General features: G+C 41.9%; 1 protein-coding gene across 1 annotated transcript in view; it reads right to left on the reverse strand.

Annotated features, from left to right (window-relative positions):
- LOC126416112 (cadherin-99C) overlaps window positions 1–16,725 on the reverse strand; it is a 627,926-nt gene that overhangs the window by 19,590 nt on the left and 591,611 nt on the right. The window contains exons 23-24 of the mRNA XM_050083623.1: window positions 4,801–5,013; window positions 4,391–4,656 (exon numbers count right to left, since the gene is read on the reverse strand). Coding sequence (XP_049939580.1) covers window positions 4,391–4,656; window positions 4,801–5,013 — 479 coding nt within the window. The remainder of the gene's footprint in view (window positions 1–4,390; window positions 4,657–4,800; window positions 5,014–16,725) is intronic.

Here is a 16,725-nt window from a genome sequence, read left to right on the forward strand (position 1 = left end):
AGAGAAACACACACACACACTACCAAAGATGATGTCTCTGCAAACTAAAGTTTTAAATTTATTTGCATAGGGCTTTTTTGCTGCAGTTATGCCTCAAAAATGGCAGGAAGTGCTCCTGTTGAAATATCAGCAGTTGTTGATGATATTATTCGGTTGCAGTCCCGTAAGTTATTTGAATGTTCTACACAAGCAGAAAGTTGTGTCTCATCTTTTAACACTGGCTCAGGGGTTGGGAGGGGGGTGGTGGGGTTTGACATATGAGAAAATACACAGGCATATATAAGCTAATGTACCTGTTACTGTTTGAGAGATAACAGAACCGAATTTTGTACATGTTGTCATTATGTTATTGGCTATAATCTGGATTATTTTTTTAAAATCTTTTGTCAAATAAGTTGATCAGGGCATTGCTGGATACTTTTAGGCACACACTATCATATGAGAAATATTTTATCAAATGTTACTTTAATTATAACTTTCAAAATGTGGTAGGTTTTTCTTAGTAATTAGATAAACAATTCTGTGCACTAGTTTTTTAATGTCAGTCATAGTATTTGTACAACAATTTTTTAAATTTATTTCTATGATACATAAATATTTTTAGTTCACACAAATACAAATAAATGTGAGAGTAATGCACTCTGAAAAATTTTGTATCAAAGGAAGTAACGATGTACTATTTTCAAAGTCTGTAGCAAATTTCACCTTTTTATCTGCAATGGTTATGCAGAAAATGAAGGTTGGAGGAAATGCAGAAAAAAAATTATTAGCATTTATGCCAGAAATAAGCACCATAATGTTGGCCATTACCAAACATTTGGTCTCTTTGGCCTTGTGTAGCTCTTTTCTTCTAGTCTGATCCTTGTGGCATGCCCTTTTTGCAATATCCCTCACTGACATTTCAGAACTAGCAATATGCACCTCATCAGTCTTCTTCTGTAGGTTTTCAGTTAAGCAACCTGCATCAAATCCTAGCCTCATACAGGTCTGGATTCTTCAAATGTTACCACCTTTGAACACCAAACGAGCATCATAAGAGGAAATTTTACCAACAGTGGTTTAGCAAACTGTTATCTTTGGGTGTCTCTTCCAAATGTGGTCATTAAAGCTTTCATTTGGGTTTTGTATTCCATCATGGGTGCATTTCTTTAACAAAATGTAATTAACCACACCATAAATAGGCTCAAAGTCTTCTGTACTCTATTGATGCCGTCTCTGATGGTAGGAAATAATAAAATTTCACAAACAAGGACAGAGTTGTGTAGAAAAGGAGGCAAGTCACTGCACACTGATTGAAACTACAGGGCTTTTACATCATTTGTAGCATGAATTAAATTGTGAAAGTTGAAGTCAGTATTTCCACCATGCTACAGAACTACCTTGTTGATAAAAAAATTCAACATTTTTTATCTATATTACATACATCCTCCCTCAAAGGGATCAAAACTTTGGTTATTGCTGGTTATGGTCATGGCACTAAAGACAAACAATTTAAACAGCTGAAAAGTATTTGCACTTATTCTGACACAAATAGTGTTAACACTTAATGATATTTCGGTAGGTCAGTCAGTTGTCATTTTCTACTGTGCATGGATGAAATATTGTATATGGTGTGAAATGATGACTGGCTAAACAGCTGACAATATCATTGTTATCCTGTATGCAAGGATAATTTCAAGATTCACAATATTGTTAAGCGTTATTTTGATTATGCATAATGTTTACATGTCACTTTGTAACCCCCTCATGTCAAGTACCAATAGTTTGTAAATATTTTCAGTCAGTAGCTTTTTTTTTTAAAAAAAGTAAGTTTAAAATAAGCAGAATAGCCGACTAACCAAATCAACAGGAAATGGGAAATTGGTCTTTTGTTCACACTAAGTAATTAAAAATACAAGGATGATATTACTTGAAAATACTGGAGATAAAACAAAATGGACGTCAGGAAAAATACCTAGTTACTGACAAAAGATAGAAGAACAGCTTCTGAGACTTTTAAAAGCTTTTGAACTTCAAGTATTGATTGTTACAAGTTTCTTCTTCAACTAAACATAGAAAGGGAAAAGCATGGAGATATTTTCCAAACTTGGTGAAACTATAATGGTGGACTTGCAGGAATCAGCAACATCAAACATGTGGTTACTGACTTTGAGAAGAACTATTTTGCTTCATGATATTACAATCTATGGCCAGAGTGGTATGAATGCTCATTGTGTGTGCTCGCTTGTATAAATGTATCTTGTTAACAGAAATAAAGTGCATCATTTCCATGTTTGGTAGTGTGCTGATGATCTCTAGCCAATGATTCACCATAGGAATAGAAATTGCCACACTGGTGACCCCTGACGCCTTCCATTCGATTGTGTTTTTGTGTGATTCTTTTACCCCTTTGCAACTAAACTTACACAATGTATCAGCTACAGTTTTGTGATTCAGACTCTGACATGGGAGCACAGATAGTCCTTTCTGATAGTGACACTCCTACCATACAGCCTGACTCACGTGTCCCTACCAGCTCGTACCGACCGCTAATGTGAACTCCACCCTCTCCAGCTCACAGCCACCTTGGCAAGAACTGCATACAGGACAACATGCCCATTTCCATGCTGTGCCACAATACCCCAATTTCATCTCATACCGAATCAAACAAAAGACATTTTTGCCTTTCCCAGTGCTGCTGCATCAGATGTAGGTGCATAATGTGGACTACTTGCTCACTTCTCCCACTACACATAGACATCCTTTTGCGCATTCCTCGCACTAACAACATTCCGATTGTTCATGACCAAGTTCACATCATCCGTGACAGCCACCTTGTGTGCCACCTGTGGACAGAGTATCACCCCCCCCCCCCCCACCCCTCCACCACATGCACATACACAAATCTCAGGCAACACACCAGTTCCTGCATCCACCCAGCCATCGCCATGCTGACACCGCTACTTGCCTCTCCCCGTGACATCGCAACAGATGCCAGTCAGATGTTTTCCTAAACGATTTCACCTGCAGAAGGAGAATTCCAAAATGCGGTTCCCCTCAGTCGGTAACCTGTAGGACATTCGTGCAATTCTGGGTGACAACGCGTGTTTCATATTTGTTAGCCACTTAGACGACAAATCGGACCTTGTCAGTGACCTGCTGCTGAATCCGCCAGCTCAACATAAATATGGTACCGCTCAGTCCCACAGTATTGAACACCTGTCACAACCGTATGCCAAAGCAATTTGTTACAGGACTCGTTATGTACAGCTGCAGGATTGAACCCCATCTCAACTGTAACAACACCTCCACCCCAAGTCAACCTGAGCACCTCCCTAATGTCACACTGTGGACCCTGCAGCTGGTTAAATTGCTGCCTGACCTTCAAATATATCTCTTGTCTCACAAGTCTAGTAAGAAACTCTGTCTTGCTGACTGTGCAGACAGCATTATCTGACATCACCAGCTCCTTCCCTCCGGCAGCTCCCCCACAGATACAAATGGTGTGCAACACTTCTCCTTCCTCCGGCTCCAATCCAGATGCTTCGTCACCCTGCCGGTAGCAGTTGCACGCATGGCATGTGCTCCCAGCAGCTACATCCAGTGCCACCTGGTGGTCAAGTTCCAGGACTACCTGCACCACCAGCACCTGCTTCCCATTCTCCTCCGATAGCTGAGTGAGCACACAGTGCACCGAGCAGCTCGGGTGACACAAAGCAGACGTGGCATCCCGTGTACCCGTTATGTCGGTACCACGAAACTTTTGGCGACTCTGCACGGTGTCGTCATCCACTGTGTGCTTACTCGAACTCGGGCAATGAGTCCATCTGGGTGCCACGACTGGCAGTGACACTGTAGGGCGCCACCCTCCTACTCGGTTAACGTACGTGCTGCATCCTCCCACGGACAGGCTCTACGTTTTTGATCCTACTGGCACCCTCTACTACCTCACATCCTCCACAGTTCTCTGAATTTCCAGGGAAGTGGGAGGGGAGGCCTGTGTGGCCACCCCCAACACTGAACATGTGGTGATTGACTTTGAGAACAACTACTTTTATTCATGACATTTTGATCTTTGACCTAGTCGGGTATGAACACCAATAGTCTGCATTCGCTTGTATTGCTGTATGTTTTAACAGTAATAAAGCACTTCATTTCTGCATTCAGTTATGTGTTCGTGATCTCCTCTGCCCGACGATGCACAGTGGGAATAGAAACTGCCACACATTCTTCATCAAGTGAGATGGGATGGAACTCTACAGTGAAATGCTACTCAAACTTATAAAAAGATTAAAATTTTAAATTCCTGATATAAGTCTGTTTTCCAGCAATTGTAGTGTTTTTCTTACTTCATCTGAATATCTGTAAAGTACAGGAACAATAAAGTAGAAATAATAAGTTTTAATCTAACCTCAGTACTCTGCTACTGTTTCTTTCCAGAATTGTTTCAGTTTCAGGATCTACTGCATAGAACCAAACATCGGTCCCATCTTTGTCTATTTCAATTGTGCTATTACTGCCAAGAAACTGTCTGGAGTCTACTTTCTCAATTCCAATAATCAAGTTTGTGTGGTCCTCCAGGACACTAGCAATTTTATTCTCCTCATTCTGAATAGTTTCTGGTTTGGCATCATCGATCACTAGTATCAGTCGATTCCGATCAGTAATGAGGTTTATCTGAAAATAAGATGAGTTATAAATTGGTATCTCACTAGTACAGTCAAAAGAAATTATTTTAACACTAAGCTCATCTGGAAAATTATCAATTTTTTTATCTTCTAGAACTGTTATGAACAGCCAAGGCATGTCTGGAACACTTACCACAACAGGAACTGTTTCAGTATTGCTGTCTTGCTCTGATGTGGGGTTGTCACGAGCTTCTACAGTGAACCGGAAGGGCAGCCCCACATCGTTATCAAATAATTTCTTGCTTTTGATTATGCTTGAATCCATAGCAAAATATTCTGATCCTTTATCACTTGCCAAAATTCTGTATTCAACTTTTCCATACTTCCCACTATCTTTGTCTTCAGCCTGCAACATTAACAGAAAAATGAATAAGTAAAATAACATTTTAACAAATATTGGGACATGTGTAAACATCAAAGACCAATCTCTCAGTGTAACACTGTAGCTACTTGTCTGGTGCCCAAGAGAAACTTATCTTTCAAGCAATGTCCCTTCCTTCCTCTTTCAAGATTGTTTCCCCTCAATGGCTCCAAATGAAGGAATGATGTGAGAACTACACCAAAGTTAACTTTTGGTTAACAATCAAGCAAGCAAATTACAATGAAGCCTTTTCTAATTGAAACAGTAATGATCTTGCTACCATATCTCCTCACTCTGTATGATACTGTTCTGTTGGTGTGTACATGAAATAGAATGCTCATGAATTTTTAATACCACAAAGAGCTCAGTGACACAGAGAAAAATAACTGTTATGAGCACAGTACATGTGATGCACTAACTATTAGGCATACTCCATGTCATTCCAGTCAGAGCACTTTCCTTTAACTGCGCTTGGAACATACATTTGAAAGCCTGGGCCAGACTCCACTGATTGCTAGCAGTCAATGCATGAAGAGTGTAGAAGCAATCACTATGTTAACGAATACGCTCCAAGGTGGATGAATGGAGAGTCAAATAGCAATCATATACAGAATGTTTTGTTATTCATGATAGAAAGATACATTAACATTGTGTGGATCTACAAGCATTCAGTGATAGTGTTTTGCCATACTTAACTGTTGCTCATTGAGCTGGTCTCCAAACATGGACGGACAGCAACAATTAGTTGCATAGTTGATGGTACTCGTTCTGCCCATAAGTATCTGCAGCCATTGTTTTGCATAGGGGTTGCCATGGACTGAGCAACAATTATTCTAATGTATGACCATTTTTGTTTCTAATTTTTTTTTTTACAGAGTATTTGTGGAAAGCATGGGCCACATCTGGTAATGGAGGTGCAGAAATGTTCCAACCAGTAGGCTTATACAATGTTATATCAATTTCAGAGTTACATAATACCATCTATGAACAACTGTATGAAGATGGAGTTCTACATCTTTAAAAACAATGATATGTTGTAGATATTTCAAAGTAAAAATAAAGACAGCTGGTTGGAACATGTTAAATATTTATTGTTAATAAATACAACTGAAGTCTTGACAGTTTCATTTATCAAAATGGATCACACAAATGTGGATGAGTTTTAATTTAGTCTTACATTTCTGTGAATTTGCAGTTTCATTAAGTACATCTATAGACTACTTAGGGAATTGTTCACTGTATCACAGTACTGTCTCCTAAATTCTAATCATGGTCTAAAGCTAATGAAGATGTTATTTTTGTTTCTTTTGAAGTGATGAAATTATCAGCTAAACTAAAGAACAAAATAACGTGGTGATAACAATTGAACTCGAATACTGGAATGACTGTATTTCTGTCATAGCCTCCCCAGGAGTTTTAAGAACAAATGACTATCCTCCACTACAGGATACAGCTATCACTGAGAACTCAAAATGAAAGATTTAGAGGAGCTTGAACTGCATGAGAAAGGGAATAACAGCAGTAAAGGCAAACACGGGTGAGAAGGCCTTACTGAAGAATATGAAAACAGATGTGATTGTGATGTATATTGGAATATGGAACATCTCCTGATCTGTCATAACTGTTCTAGCAAATGTACTCTCAATGAATTGTAGCGCTGAAGCATGAGAGCACTGGATAGAGCCCAATTTTGGGCTGAAAATTTTGGAGCTCCAGAAACAAAAAAGTGCAGTAAAGAGTAAAATGTGGGGAAAATAGTGCAATAGAGGAATGACACTTTAGGCAATAAAGATGTGGTGTTTTCAGCAGAAAAGGTGGGACCCAATTACAGGTGCAATTTTTTTTATGGAATGCATATATAAGTCATTTAATGACAAAATTCTCAAGCATTGAAAAAAATCTATAAAGTTCATATTTCAACACACAGAACTACTTCAGTCACTCACCTACAAAACTGTTAAAATAAATAACATTCAACATTTCAATGTTCTGTGATGTTTCACCCATGTACGATCAGCAAATACACTGGTGCCCAAAATTAAAGCAACAAATGGAAATTTTGCAAGGTAGCATTTATTTTGCTACAAAACAGTATAAACAGGTGATAATAAAGTAGAAACAATGTATAGAATACAGAACATAAACAACTGCAACATGTATAACAGTATACAAAAAATGTTCTTCACATTTTCCAACTTAACGGATTTTCACACACATTTCTATGACAATACTGCTGACATTTAACAAGGATGTCACTGTGAAACTTCTTCTGGATGTCCAGTAGTCTTTTAGCAAAACTAAGCTGTGGGCTATCTGTAACTCTCCCAACATCGCATTGCTCCTGGTAAACAGTAAAGCCATCGGATTTGCTTTGCAACAGGTATTCTGCAGACCCCTTAATAAGATAATCCCACTAATGTTCAGTAGTTCCTCTCCATAAGACGGCTGCTGGCCTATTGCAGGTGTCTCAACGATGTCATTGGAGTCTTTCAGTGAGTGCCTTTCTATGGGGTGTGACCACTTCTGGCAGCAATATAGGCCTGACAACAATGATGCACACTGTGAAAGATGTCATCAATCTCATGTTGAGGCAATAACGCCCTTTCTTCCAACAAAGCTGCTCGCAAGTCTTCGAGAGTGGTTAGTGGGTGCTGATGTGATGCAACCTGTGTCCCTAGTGCATCCCAGACATGCTCTATGGGACTGAAAGTAGGAGAGTGATCAGGCCACGCCATGCATGCAACATCTTCTGTTTACAAGAATACATTAACTGCATGTGCTGCATGAGGTCGAGCATTATTGTCCATCAATATGAAGTCTGGGCCCACAGCACCTCACAACAACTGCACATGAGGTCCCAAGATCTCATCACAATACCTACACCAGTTAAACCTTACCATTTCACCCATACAATTTCATGAAGAGGCATCTGTGTGATCAACATAATCCCTGCCCACACCATTAGGGATCCTCCTCGATATCACTATCTTTCTACAATGTTTGGGACCCAAAATCATGTTCCATGTTCCCTCCAGATGTGAATCCATCGAGAATTGCTCTCCTGACCAAATTGGGCTCATCTGTGACAAGAACACTGGCCCACTGCTCGGTCGTCCAGGTGGCATGTGAATGACTCAACTCTAGACATTCCCTTCTGTGAAGACGCATCACAGGTACATGTAAAATAGGTCTCCAACAATAAAGGCCACTCTGTGGAAGCCTTCTGCACATGGTTTGCCTTAATACAACACATTTAGTAGATGCTGCGAGGTCAGATGCCACCTGCCATGCAGTTCTAAGGTGGTACCATCATGCCCTTACAGCCATAAATGGTTCTCTCTTTCTGATGTCACACATGGTTGGCTCTGTTCTGGTCTTTGGTATACAGTTTTGGTCTCTGTAAACTGTCACCACATCTGAGAAACAACAGAATGATTTAGATTAAGCCATCAGGCCATATCATATTGTGACTGTTCTGCTTCCATTCTTCCTATGGCCTTCCACTGCAGAGAGTATGGTAGGCATCTTCCCTGTGCCATATTGCAGAGTCTGTGGCTGTGTACACAGCAATAGTAGATTTGGGACAACTCAGCAAACACTAGCACCTTTTATAGGTACCCTAACATCGTTGTTGGCATGGTTGTCCACTGCTCAGAATGCCATCTTCTGTGCAGAACATGATTGTATGGACATCTGTTGATAATTTGTATCATGAATTAGACACAGGAGGTGGAAATAGTGGTTTGTTGCTTTAATTTTGGACACAAGTGTATTTACAATCAGATAATGTGTTCTACATCACAGACACAGAGGTGTGTACCTTGTTTCCAAACAGTAATCAGCATCCTTGCTCATTGGCACATCCTCCACATCAGGGTTTCTGTATAGCAATTGTCTGAGCTTCTGTTTTCAAATGCCTTCCAGTGCATCCTTCACATCTGTCAGAATGATCCACTATGCTTCCTTCCCTAGCTACTCTTTCTCTAATTTGCTCATGGATGCTGACAGAATGAACAGTCTCTGTATAACATCACATTTGTATTGCAGTTCTTCTTTAACTGATAATGCTTTGGGCTCTCTGACAGCTGAAGAGTCATCTGACAAAGCATCTAAAAACTTGCACACAGCCCAAACATTATTGACAATAGACAATTAAGCTTTCAATCAACTATCCCATCTAGTAATGTTGGCGGGAAGGATGGATACTCTGCAAATCACACTCAAGTGCCTGGCAGAGGGTTCATCGAACTACCTTCACAATAATTCTCTGTTATTCCCATCTTGAACAGCACACAGAAAAAACAAACATCTATATCTTTCTGTACGGGCTCTGCTTTCCCTTATTTTATTATGATGATCATTTCTCCCAATGTAGGTCAGCATCAACAAATTATTTCTGCATTCGGAGGAATAAGTTGGAAATTGAAATTTCATAAGAAATTCTGCCACAGTGAAAATGCCTTTGTTTTAAGGATTTCCATCCCAAATCCATTATCATGTCATGACACTCTCTTCCCTATTTCATGATAACACAAAATGTGCTGCTCTGCTTTGAACTTTCTCGATGTACTCCATTAATCCTATCTGGTAAAGATCCCAGACAACACACAGCAGAACTCCAAAAGAGGTCGGACAAGCGTAGTGTTGGCAGTCTCTTTAGTAGACCTGTTACACTTTCTAAGTGTTCTGCCAATAAAACACAATCTTTGGTTTGCCTTCCCCACAATATTTTCTGTGTGTTCCTTCCAATTTCAGTTGGTCATAATTGTAATTCCTAGGTATTTAGCTGCAGCTGGATCATGTTGACTTCTTGCCACAATATTTCAGCTGGCGCCATCCATCCATCTTCAGGTGAGTGTCCGCCACTGGAAACTGCAAGTTTCCAGCATCGGCTTTATAGCAAAAATTGGCACGGAAATATACGCACATTGGCGCCCATCACAGGAGCGTCCTCTATTGAAACCTGAACCCTCTGCAAATACTGTTCTATCTGCGGCACGCAGATGCATGTGTAAATGTGAAACTACATGCCCAACCTTTATCGGAATGTGCACTTGCATCGCTAAAACCAGACATCAGATGCCACCAGATGTGTCATTATGAATAAACTGTTTTCTTTCGGAAGAAATTAGAGAGACTACTGGGTCCCAAGCCTTGTCCAGTTGAAAGCCGCCGTCATGATGTATAAGATTTTGTGTAGACGTATTTCCACAGATTCTTTAATTACCAAATCCCAAAAAGTTCTCCCTGGGGCCAATATTTTTGTGATCCATCGAATGGCTTGTGGTAATACAATGCTCAGCTCCAGCCAACTTACTGGGCTGTGAAAGGCAAGTACAGTGCTAATGTTCAATGCACCTTTCGTGTACTGTGGGTATTTGTCTTACCTATGTCAGCTTTGCTGCGCTGGCAAGGAACTTTGTAGATCGTGACCTTACGCAGACCCAGATCATATTTTACCAAACCGAGAAGGGCACTAATATTCACTGGTGGCTGGAAGATTACTTTAACTTAGATGTTTCCTTAGGACCCTGACTACTTCAGATGAAAGGAACACCCTGGACTTGAACAGCTCCTTATGTATGTCGTGGGTAGTCACGTTTCATCCTCCTTAGCACTGTGTTAATCTGATGTTGAGAGTAACCATACCTTTGAACAGTGACTGTAGATGTTCTAGCTCCTTTGTAAGGCTGTCTCCTTGCCTGGTGCACTGACATTCTAAGATGCCATTAGTTTGTGAAAGGTGACAGCTCAATGCTTGGAGCTAAAGGTTTATATGTGTGGGCTTACGATAGTCAGAATGCCCTAATGATCCATCCACCTTCCTAATAACCAAGAAGTGCAAAAAAAGGTAAGAAACCATCCTTCTCTATTTCCATTGTAAACTGGATGTTTTTGTGAATTGAGTTCAGATGTTGCAAGAAGTGTGACAGTTCTTCACTGTGGGGCCACACTACAAAAGTGTCCTGTCACCTACTTATCACTCTTAGTTTAAGTTCTATTGAATCAAGTGTCCTTTCCTCAAAGTCTTCCATAAAAAAAGTTTGCTACCAAAGGACAGAGAGGACTTCCCATGGCAACACCATCAGTCTGCTCAAAATATTCATTGTTAAATAAAAAGCAGATTGAGGAAAGGACACGATGAAAATGTGCTATTATATCGGCCATGACGTTACTGCTGATGAGTGACAAAGAGTCCGTAAGAGAAACCTTAAAAGTGAGATGATATTGAAGCTCACTACTAAGTAAGTTTGACAGAGTTGAAGTGACTTCAGTTTATTGATAGTCAGCCAAGTTGCATACACGATGTGTGCTCTTCCCCACAAAAGGTCTCAGCAGGTACGTGGGGGTGTCAATATTACTGACGATCAGCCATAACGGAAGCTCTTTTTTATGAATCTTCAGGAGACCGTATAACCTGGGTGGCACAGGGCTATGAATCTTAGTCTTTTGGGCACTTCTTGTGGAACAGAAGAAGAATTCAGCAGTGTTGATGTTTTCCTTTCCACTTTCCTGTGGAGTCTTTGTCAATCTTCCAATACATTGGTTCACTCAGCAAATTATAAATCTTCTACTCATAAAGCCCAAGTGGCAACAACATGGTGACATTTCTCTTTCTGCTGGTAAGACCACCGCATGAGAACCTTCTCATACATTTTGTACTGCGGCCCTTTCCATGGCAGACACATTACTCTTCTGAGATGGAGCTTTCACGAGTGCACAACATGCTTCGTGTCTTATTTCTTCTGCAGCATCATTAGGAAGAGGTCTCACAGCTTCCTCAACAGCACTAATAAAATCAGTCAGTGCAGGGTTCTCAGTGTAGGGGTGAAGTTCGGGCCTTTCCCGTGCACAGACAGTGTTATTTTGTCCAAACCTCATCCGTTAAATTGCCACTGAGTGTCGAAAAGTATCTCCTTGTGGTAACGGTGCTGACTGTTGGGAGAACTTCAGAAACTGTCTCGATGTATGCCTTGCGGACACAGTCCGATTTTGTCCGGGTCACTTATTCGGCCTATGCCCAGGAAAGTGATGGGCAGGCTGGATGCAATATCCGTATGCGTATGAAACAGCTGTTTTGATATGGTATCCAGTTCACAGCAAGTAAAATGGATCCTTTCCTTCACTAGTGCTAGACTCACCTTTCGTGTAATGAATTTCACAGAGGCGATCTGGATAAAATGTCTCACTCTGGCAAACTTTGGAATAATGCCACTGTCCCGACACCTCAGTAAAAAACCACAGAGAACTTAGAACTTAACAATCTCACTCTCTTATTGTGTAGTTTGTCTGACTTCTGGATTTGAAGTGAAATCGCCACCCCAAAGAGGTATCTGATGGGAGAATTATGTGCCAGCAGTATTCTCACAGAAAGGCACTTACTCAAAAACTCCAACCGTGTTGTCAAGACGCTCGCAGCAGGCCAGCAGCCATCTTATGGAGAGGCAACGCCAGAAGGAGTGCCATACTAGCACGTCTGCAGTATGCCTGTTGTAAAGCAAATTGGATGTAATTACTGTTTCCAGGAGCAAGGCGATTGGGAAAGAGTTGCAGAAAGCCCTCAGCTTAGTCTCGCAAAAAAACTACCGGACATCCAGAAGAAGTTCCATGGTGACATTCTTGCTAAATGTCAGCAGCACTGTCATAGAAAGGCACTTGCGGAAATACTCCAACAGTGTCATATAGATGGTTGTCGGAGGATAGTAACTGTCTTAAGGGAGACAATAACTCAATGCCAGATGGGAGTATCATATTGAGATGTCTGCAGAATGCATATTGTGTTGCAGTGGCAAAGCGATTTCTACGTCTCAGAAGCAATGTGATGGAGAGTCTGCTGCAGTAAGCTGCATGCCGTGTCTCAGAGACAGATCATTGGATGCCCAGAAGAGGTTCTATGGTGAGATCCTGGCTTAATGACTGCACCATTATCATAGCAAGGCATTTGCAGAAATACTCCAACAGTGTCATAGACACCCTTGCTGTCAGCCAGCAGCCGTGGGATGGAGAGGCAATTCGTGAAGGGCAGCCATAATGCTACGGTGGGGCATCTGCAGAATGTCTGTAGTGGGCTGACAGTGAAGCATCCTCTGCATCCCAGCACCGGTGTGAGGGAGCGAGGGTTACAGTAAGCCAGCAGTTGTGCTGCGGTTATGAACTACTGGACACCCAGAAGAGGTTCACGATGAGACCGTAGCCGAATGCCAGTGGCAGTGTCATAGAAATACGCTATCACCGTGTCTGCAGCAGTGTCATAGGGACATATGCAATAGGCCAGCACCCGTGTGATGGAATGGCAATTCTGGAGGGGAAGCATTAGTGTGATGGTGAGGCATCTGCAGAATGCTTATAGTAGTGCAGTGGTGAGGCAATTTCTGTGTACCTGCAGCAATATGATGGAAAGAGTTTTACAGTAAGCTAGCAGCTTTGTCTCGCAGACAGGTTATTCCACACCCACAAGAGGTTCCACGGTGAGACCCTTTCTAAATACTATCAACATTAGTATAAAAGGGCACTTGCAGAAATACTCCGACAGTGTCGTGAAGACACTTGTAATAGGCCAGCAGCCATGTCATGGAGAGGAAGTGACATAACGCTAGCAGGAGTCTCATATTGAGGCATCCCAGAATGACTATTCTATTGCAATGAAAAAGCAGTTACTTTGTATGAGTATCAATGTGATGGGAAGAGAGTTACAGCAAGCCATCAGCTTTGTATCGCAGAAAGACTGCTGCACACGCAGAAGACATTCCGTGGTGACACTCTAGCAGAATGTCATCGGCAGTCTCAGAGAAACACACTTGCAGAATGACTACAGCAGTGTCATAGAGACACTTCCTATAGACCAGTACCCGTGAGACGGAGAGGTGATTCGTGAAGGGCAGCATAGTGTCACGGTGAGGTGTCTGCAGAATGACTGTAGTAGTCCGACGGTGAAGCTACTTCTGTGTCCCATCGTCAATGTGACGGAATGAGGGTCACAGTAAGCCAGCAGCTGTGCCTCAGTTACAAACTACTGGACACCCCAGATACGTTTCCATGGTGAGAATGTTGCAGAGAGATAGGAGCCACGCAGACCTCAGCAGTGTGATGGATAGACATTTGCAGTTGCCCGGAAATGGTGAGATGGAAAAGCACATCTTGATCGGCAACGGGTATGTCATTGAGAGGCATCTGTAGAATGCATATAGTAGTGCAAACTAAACTAAACTCTGCCCAAACAGGCTCTGAAGGCCCAATGGTACCAACCGCCTGGCTTGTCATCCTCAGCCCTCAAGCATCACTGGATACGGACATGGAGAGGCCTACCGGCCATATGACGGTTAACAAGACTGGAACTACTACTTCTCAATCAAGAAGCTCCTAGTTTGCCTCACAAGGGCTAAGTGATAGTAGCGCAAAGGCAAAGCAATTTTAGTGTCCCATCAACAATGAGATGGTACACAGGTTGCAGTAAGTTAGAAATTGTGCTTTGGAGACAGACGATTGGACACCCAGAAAAGGTTCCCTTGGTGAAACCCTTGCTAAATGCCAGCAGCATTCACATAGAAGGGCACTTGCAGAACTACTCCAACAATGTTGTCAAGATACTAGCAGTAGGCTAGCAGTAGCGTTGTAGAGAGGCAGTAACTGAACACCACCAGGAGTGTCATATTAAGACACTGCAGAACGCCTGTAGTATTGCCCTGGTGAAGCAATTTCTACGTCCCAGACTCGCCGTGTTTTATCGAGTGTTACAGTAAGCTGGCAGATGTGACTCGATTACAGACTACTGGACACGCAAATGTGGTTCGATGATGGGATCGTTGCAGAATAGTAGGAGCCGTTGCACACTTCAGCAGTGTGATGGATTGAGATTTTCTGTTGCCCAGAAATGGTAAGATGGAGAAGCATTTCTAGAACAGCAACAATAGTGTCACTGAGAGTCATCTGCAGAATCCCTATATTAGTGTAAAGGTGAAGCAATATTAGTGTCCCAGCAACAATGAGATGCCACAAGAGTTACAGTAAGCAAGCAACTGTGTCTCAGAGGCACATTGTTGGACACACAGACAAGGTTCCATTATGAGACCCTTGCTAAATGCCAGCAGCAAACTCACAGATATGCACATGCAGAAATACTGGAACAATGTCGTTCAGACACTTGTAGTAGGCCAACAGTCGTGTTATGGAGAGGTATAACTGAGTGCCAGCAGATTTGTCATATTAAGGTGTTTGCAGAATGCCTATTCTACTGCATGGCAAAGTGATTACTGCTTCCCAGGAGTAATGCAAGGGGGAGAGATTTACAGAAGGCCTTTGCCTTATTCTCCCAAAAAGACTACTGGATGTGCAGAAGAGGTTGTATTTTGATACCCTTGCTAAATGTCGGCAGCATTGTCATAGAAAGGCACTTACTGAAATACTCCTATAGTCTCATGGAGATGCTTGTAGTAGGAGACTAGCCGGGTTGTGGGAGGTAATAACTGAACACCAATGGGCTGCAATATTGATCCATCTGGCTGCTGGCATACTAATCCATCACTGATGGAGAGGCATTTCCTGAGGGGCAGAATGACTATTCTATTGCAATGGTGATGCAGTTATTGTGTACGAGTATCAAGGTGATAGGGAGAGAGTTACAAAAGAAATCAGTTTTGTATCACAGAAAGACTGCTTGACATGCAAAAGATAGTCCATGGTGAGACCCTAGCAGAATTCCAGAAGCAGTGTCAGAGAAATGCATTTGCAGATTGACTCCAGCAGTGTCATAGAGACACTTGTTGTAGGCCAGCACCCATCAGATAGAGAAGTGATTCCTGAAAAGCAGCGTTGTTTCATTGTGAGGTGTCTGCAGATCGACTGTATTAGTCTTGATAGCAATGCAAGTTCTGTCTCCCATAGTCAGTGTGAGGGAGCGAGGTTACAGTAAGCCGGTAGCTGTGCCTCAGTTACAAATGGGCACCCAGATGTGATTTCACAGTGAGAATATTGCAGAATGATAGAAGCCGTCGCAGCTCCAGCAGTGTGTTGGAGAGACACTGTAGTAACCCATAAAATGTTGAGATGGAAAAGAATTTCTAGAACAGCAACTACAGTGTCATTGAGAGACCTCTGCAGAATGTCTGTGGTAGTGCAACGTCAAAGCAATTATGGTGTCCCAGCAGCAATGAGATGACACGAGATTTAAAGTAGGCTAGCAGCTGTGCATCAGACAGTTTATTGGACACCCAGAACACGTTCTGTTGTGACATCCTTGCTAAATGCGAGCAGCACATTCATAGAAAGGCACTCACTGAAAGACTCCAATGGCATCGTCGAGACTCCTGCAATAGGCCAGCAGCCGTCTTATGCAGAGGAACTACTGAACACTAGTGGGATTATCTTATTAAGGGGTCTGCAGAATACCTGTTGCAAAGCAAATCCGATGGCTTTGCTGTTTCCCAGGAGCAATGCGATTGGGGGAGAGTTACAGATAGCACACAGCTTAGTTTTGCTAAAAGACTACTGGATATCCAGAAGAAGTTTCACAGTGACATCCTTGTTAAATGTCAGCAGTATTGTTATAGAAAGGCACTTGTAGAAATACCCTAATTGTGTCGTGGAGCCACATTAAGGGAGGTAATAACTGAACACCCGTGGGAGTGTCATATTGAGCCGTTTACAGAATGTCTATTGTATTGTAATGGCAAAATGACTTCCACGTCCTAGCAGCAATGT

Source organism: Schistocerca serialis, chromosome 8, assembly GCF_023864345.2.
Source record: "Schistocerca serialis cubense isolate TAMUIC-IGC-003099 chromosome 8, iqSchSeri2.2, whole genome shotgun sequence".
In the NCBI taxonomy this organism is placed as follows: Eukaryota; Metazoa; Arthropoda; class Insecta; order Orthoptera; family Acrididae; genus Schistocerca; species Schistocerca serialis.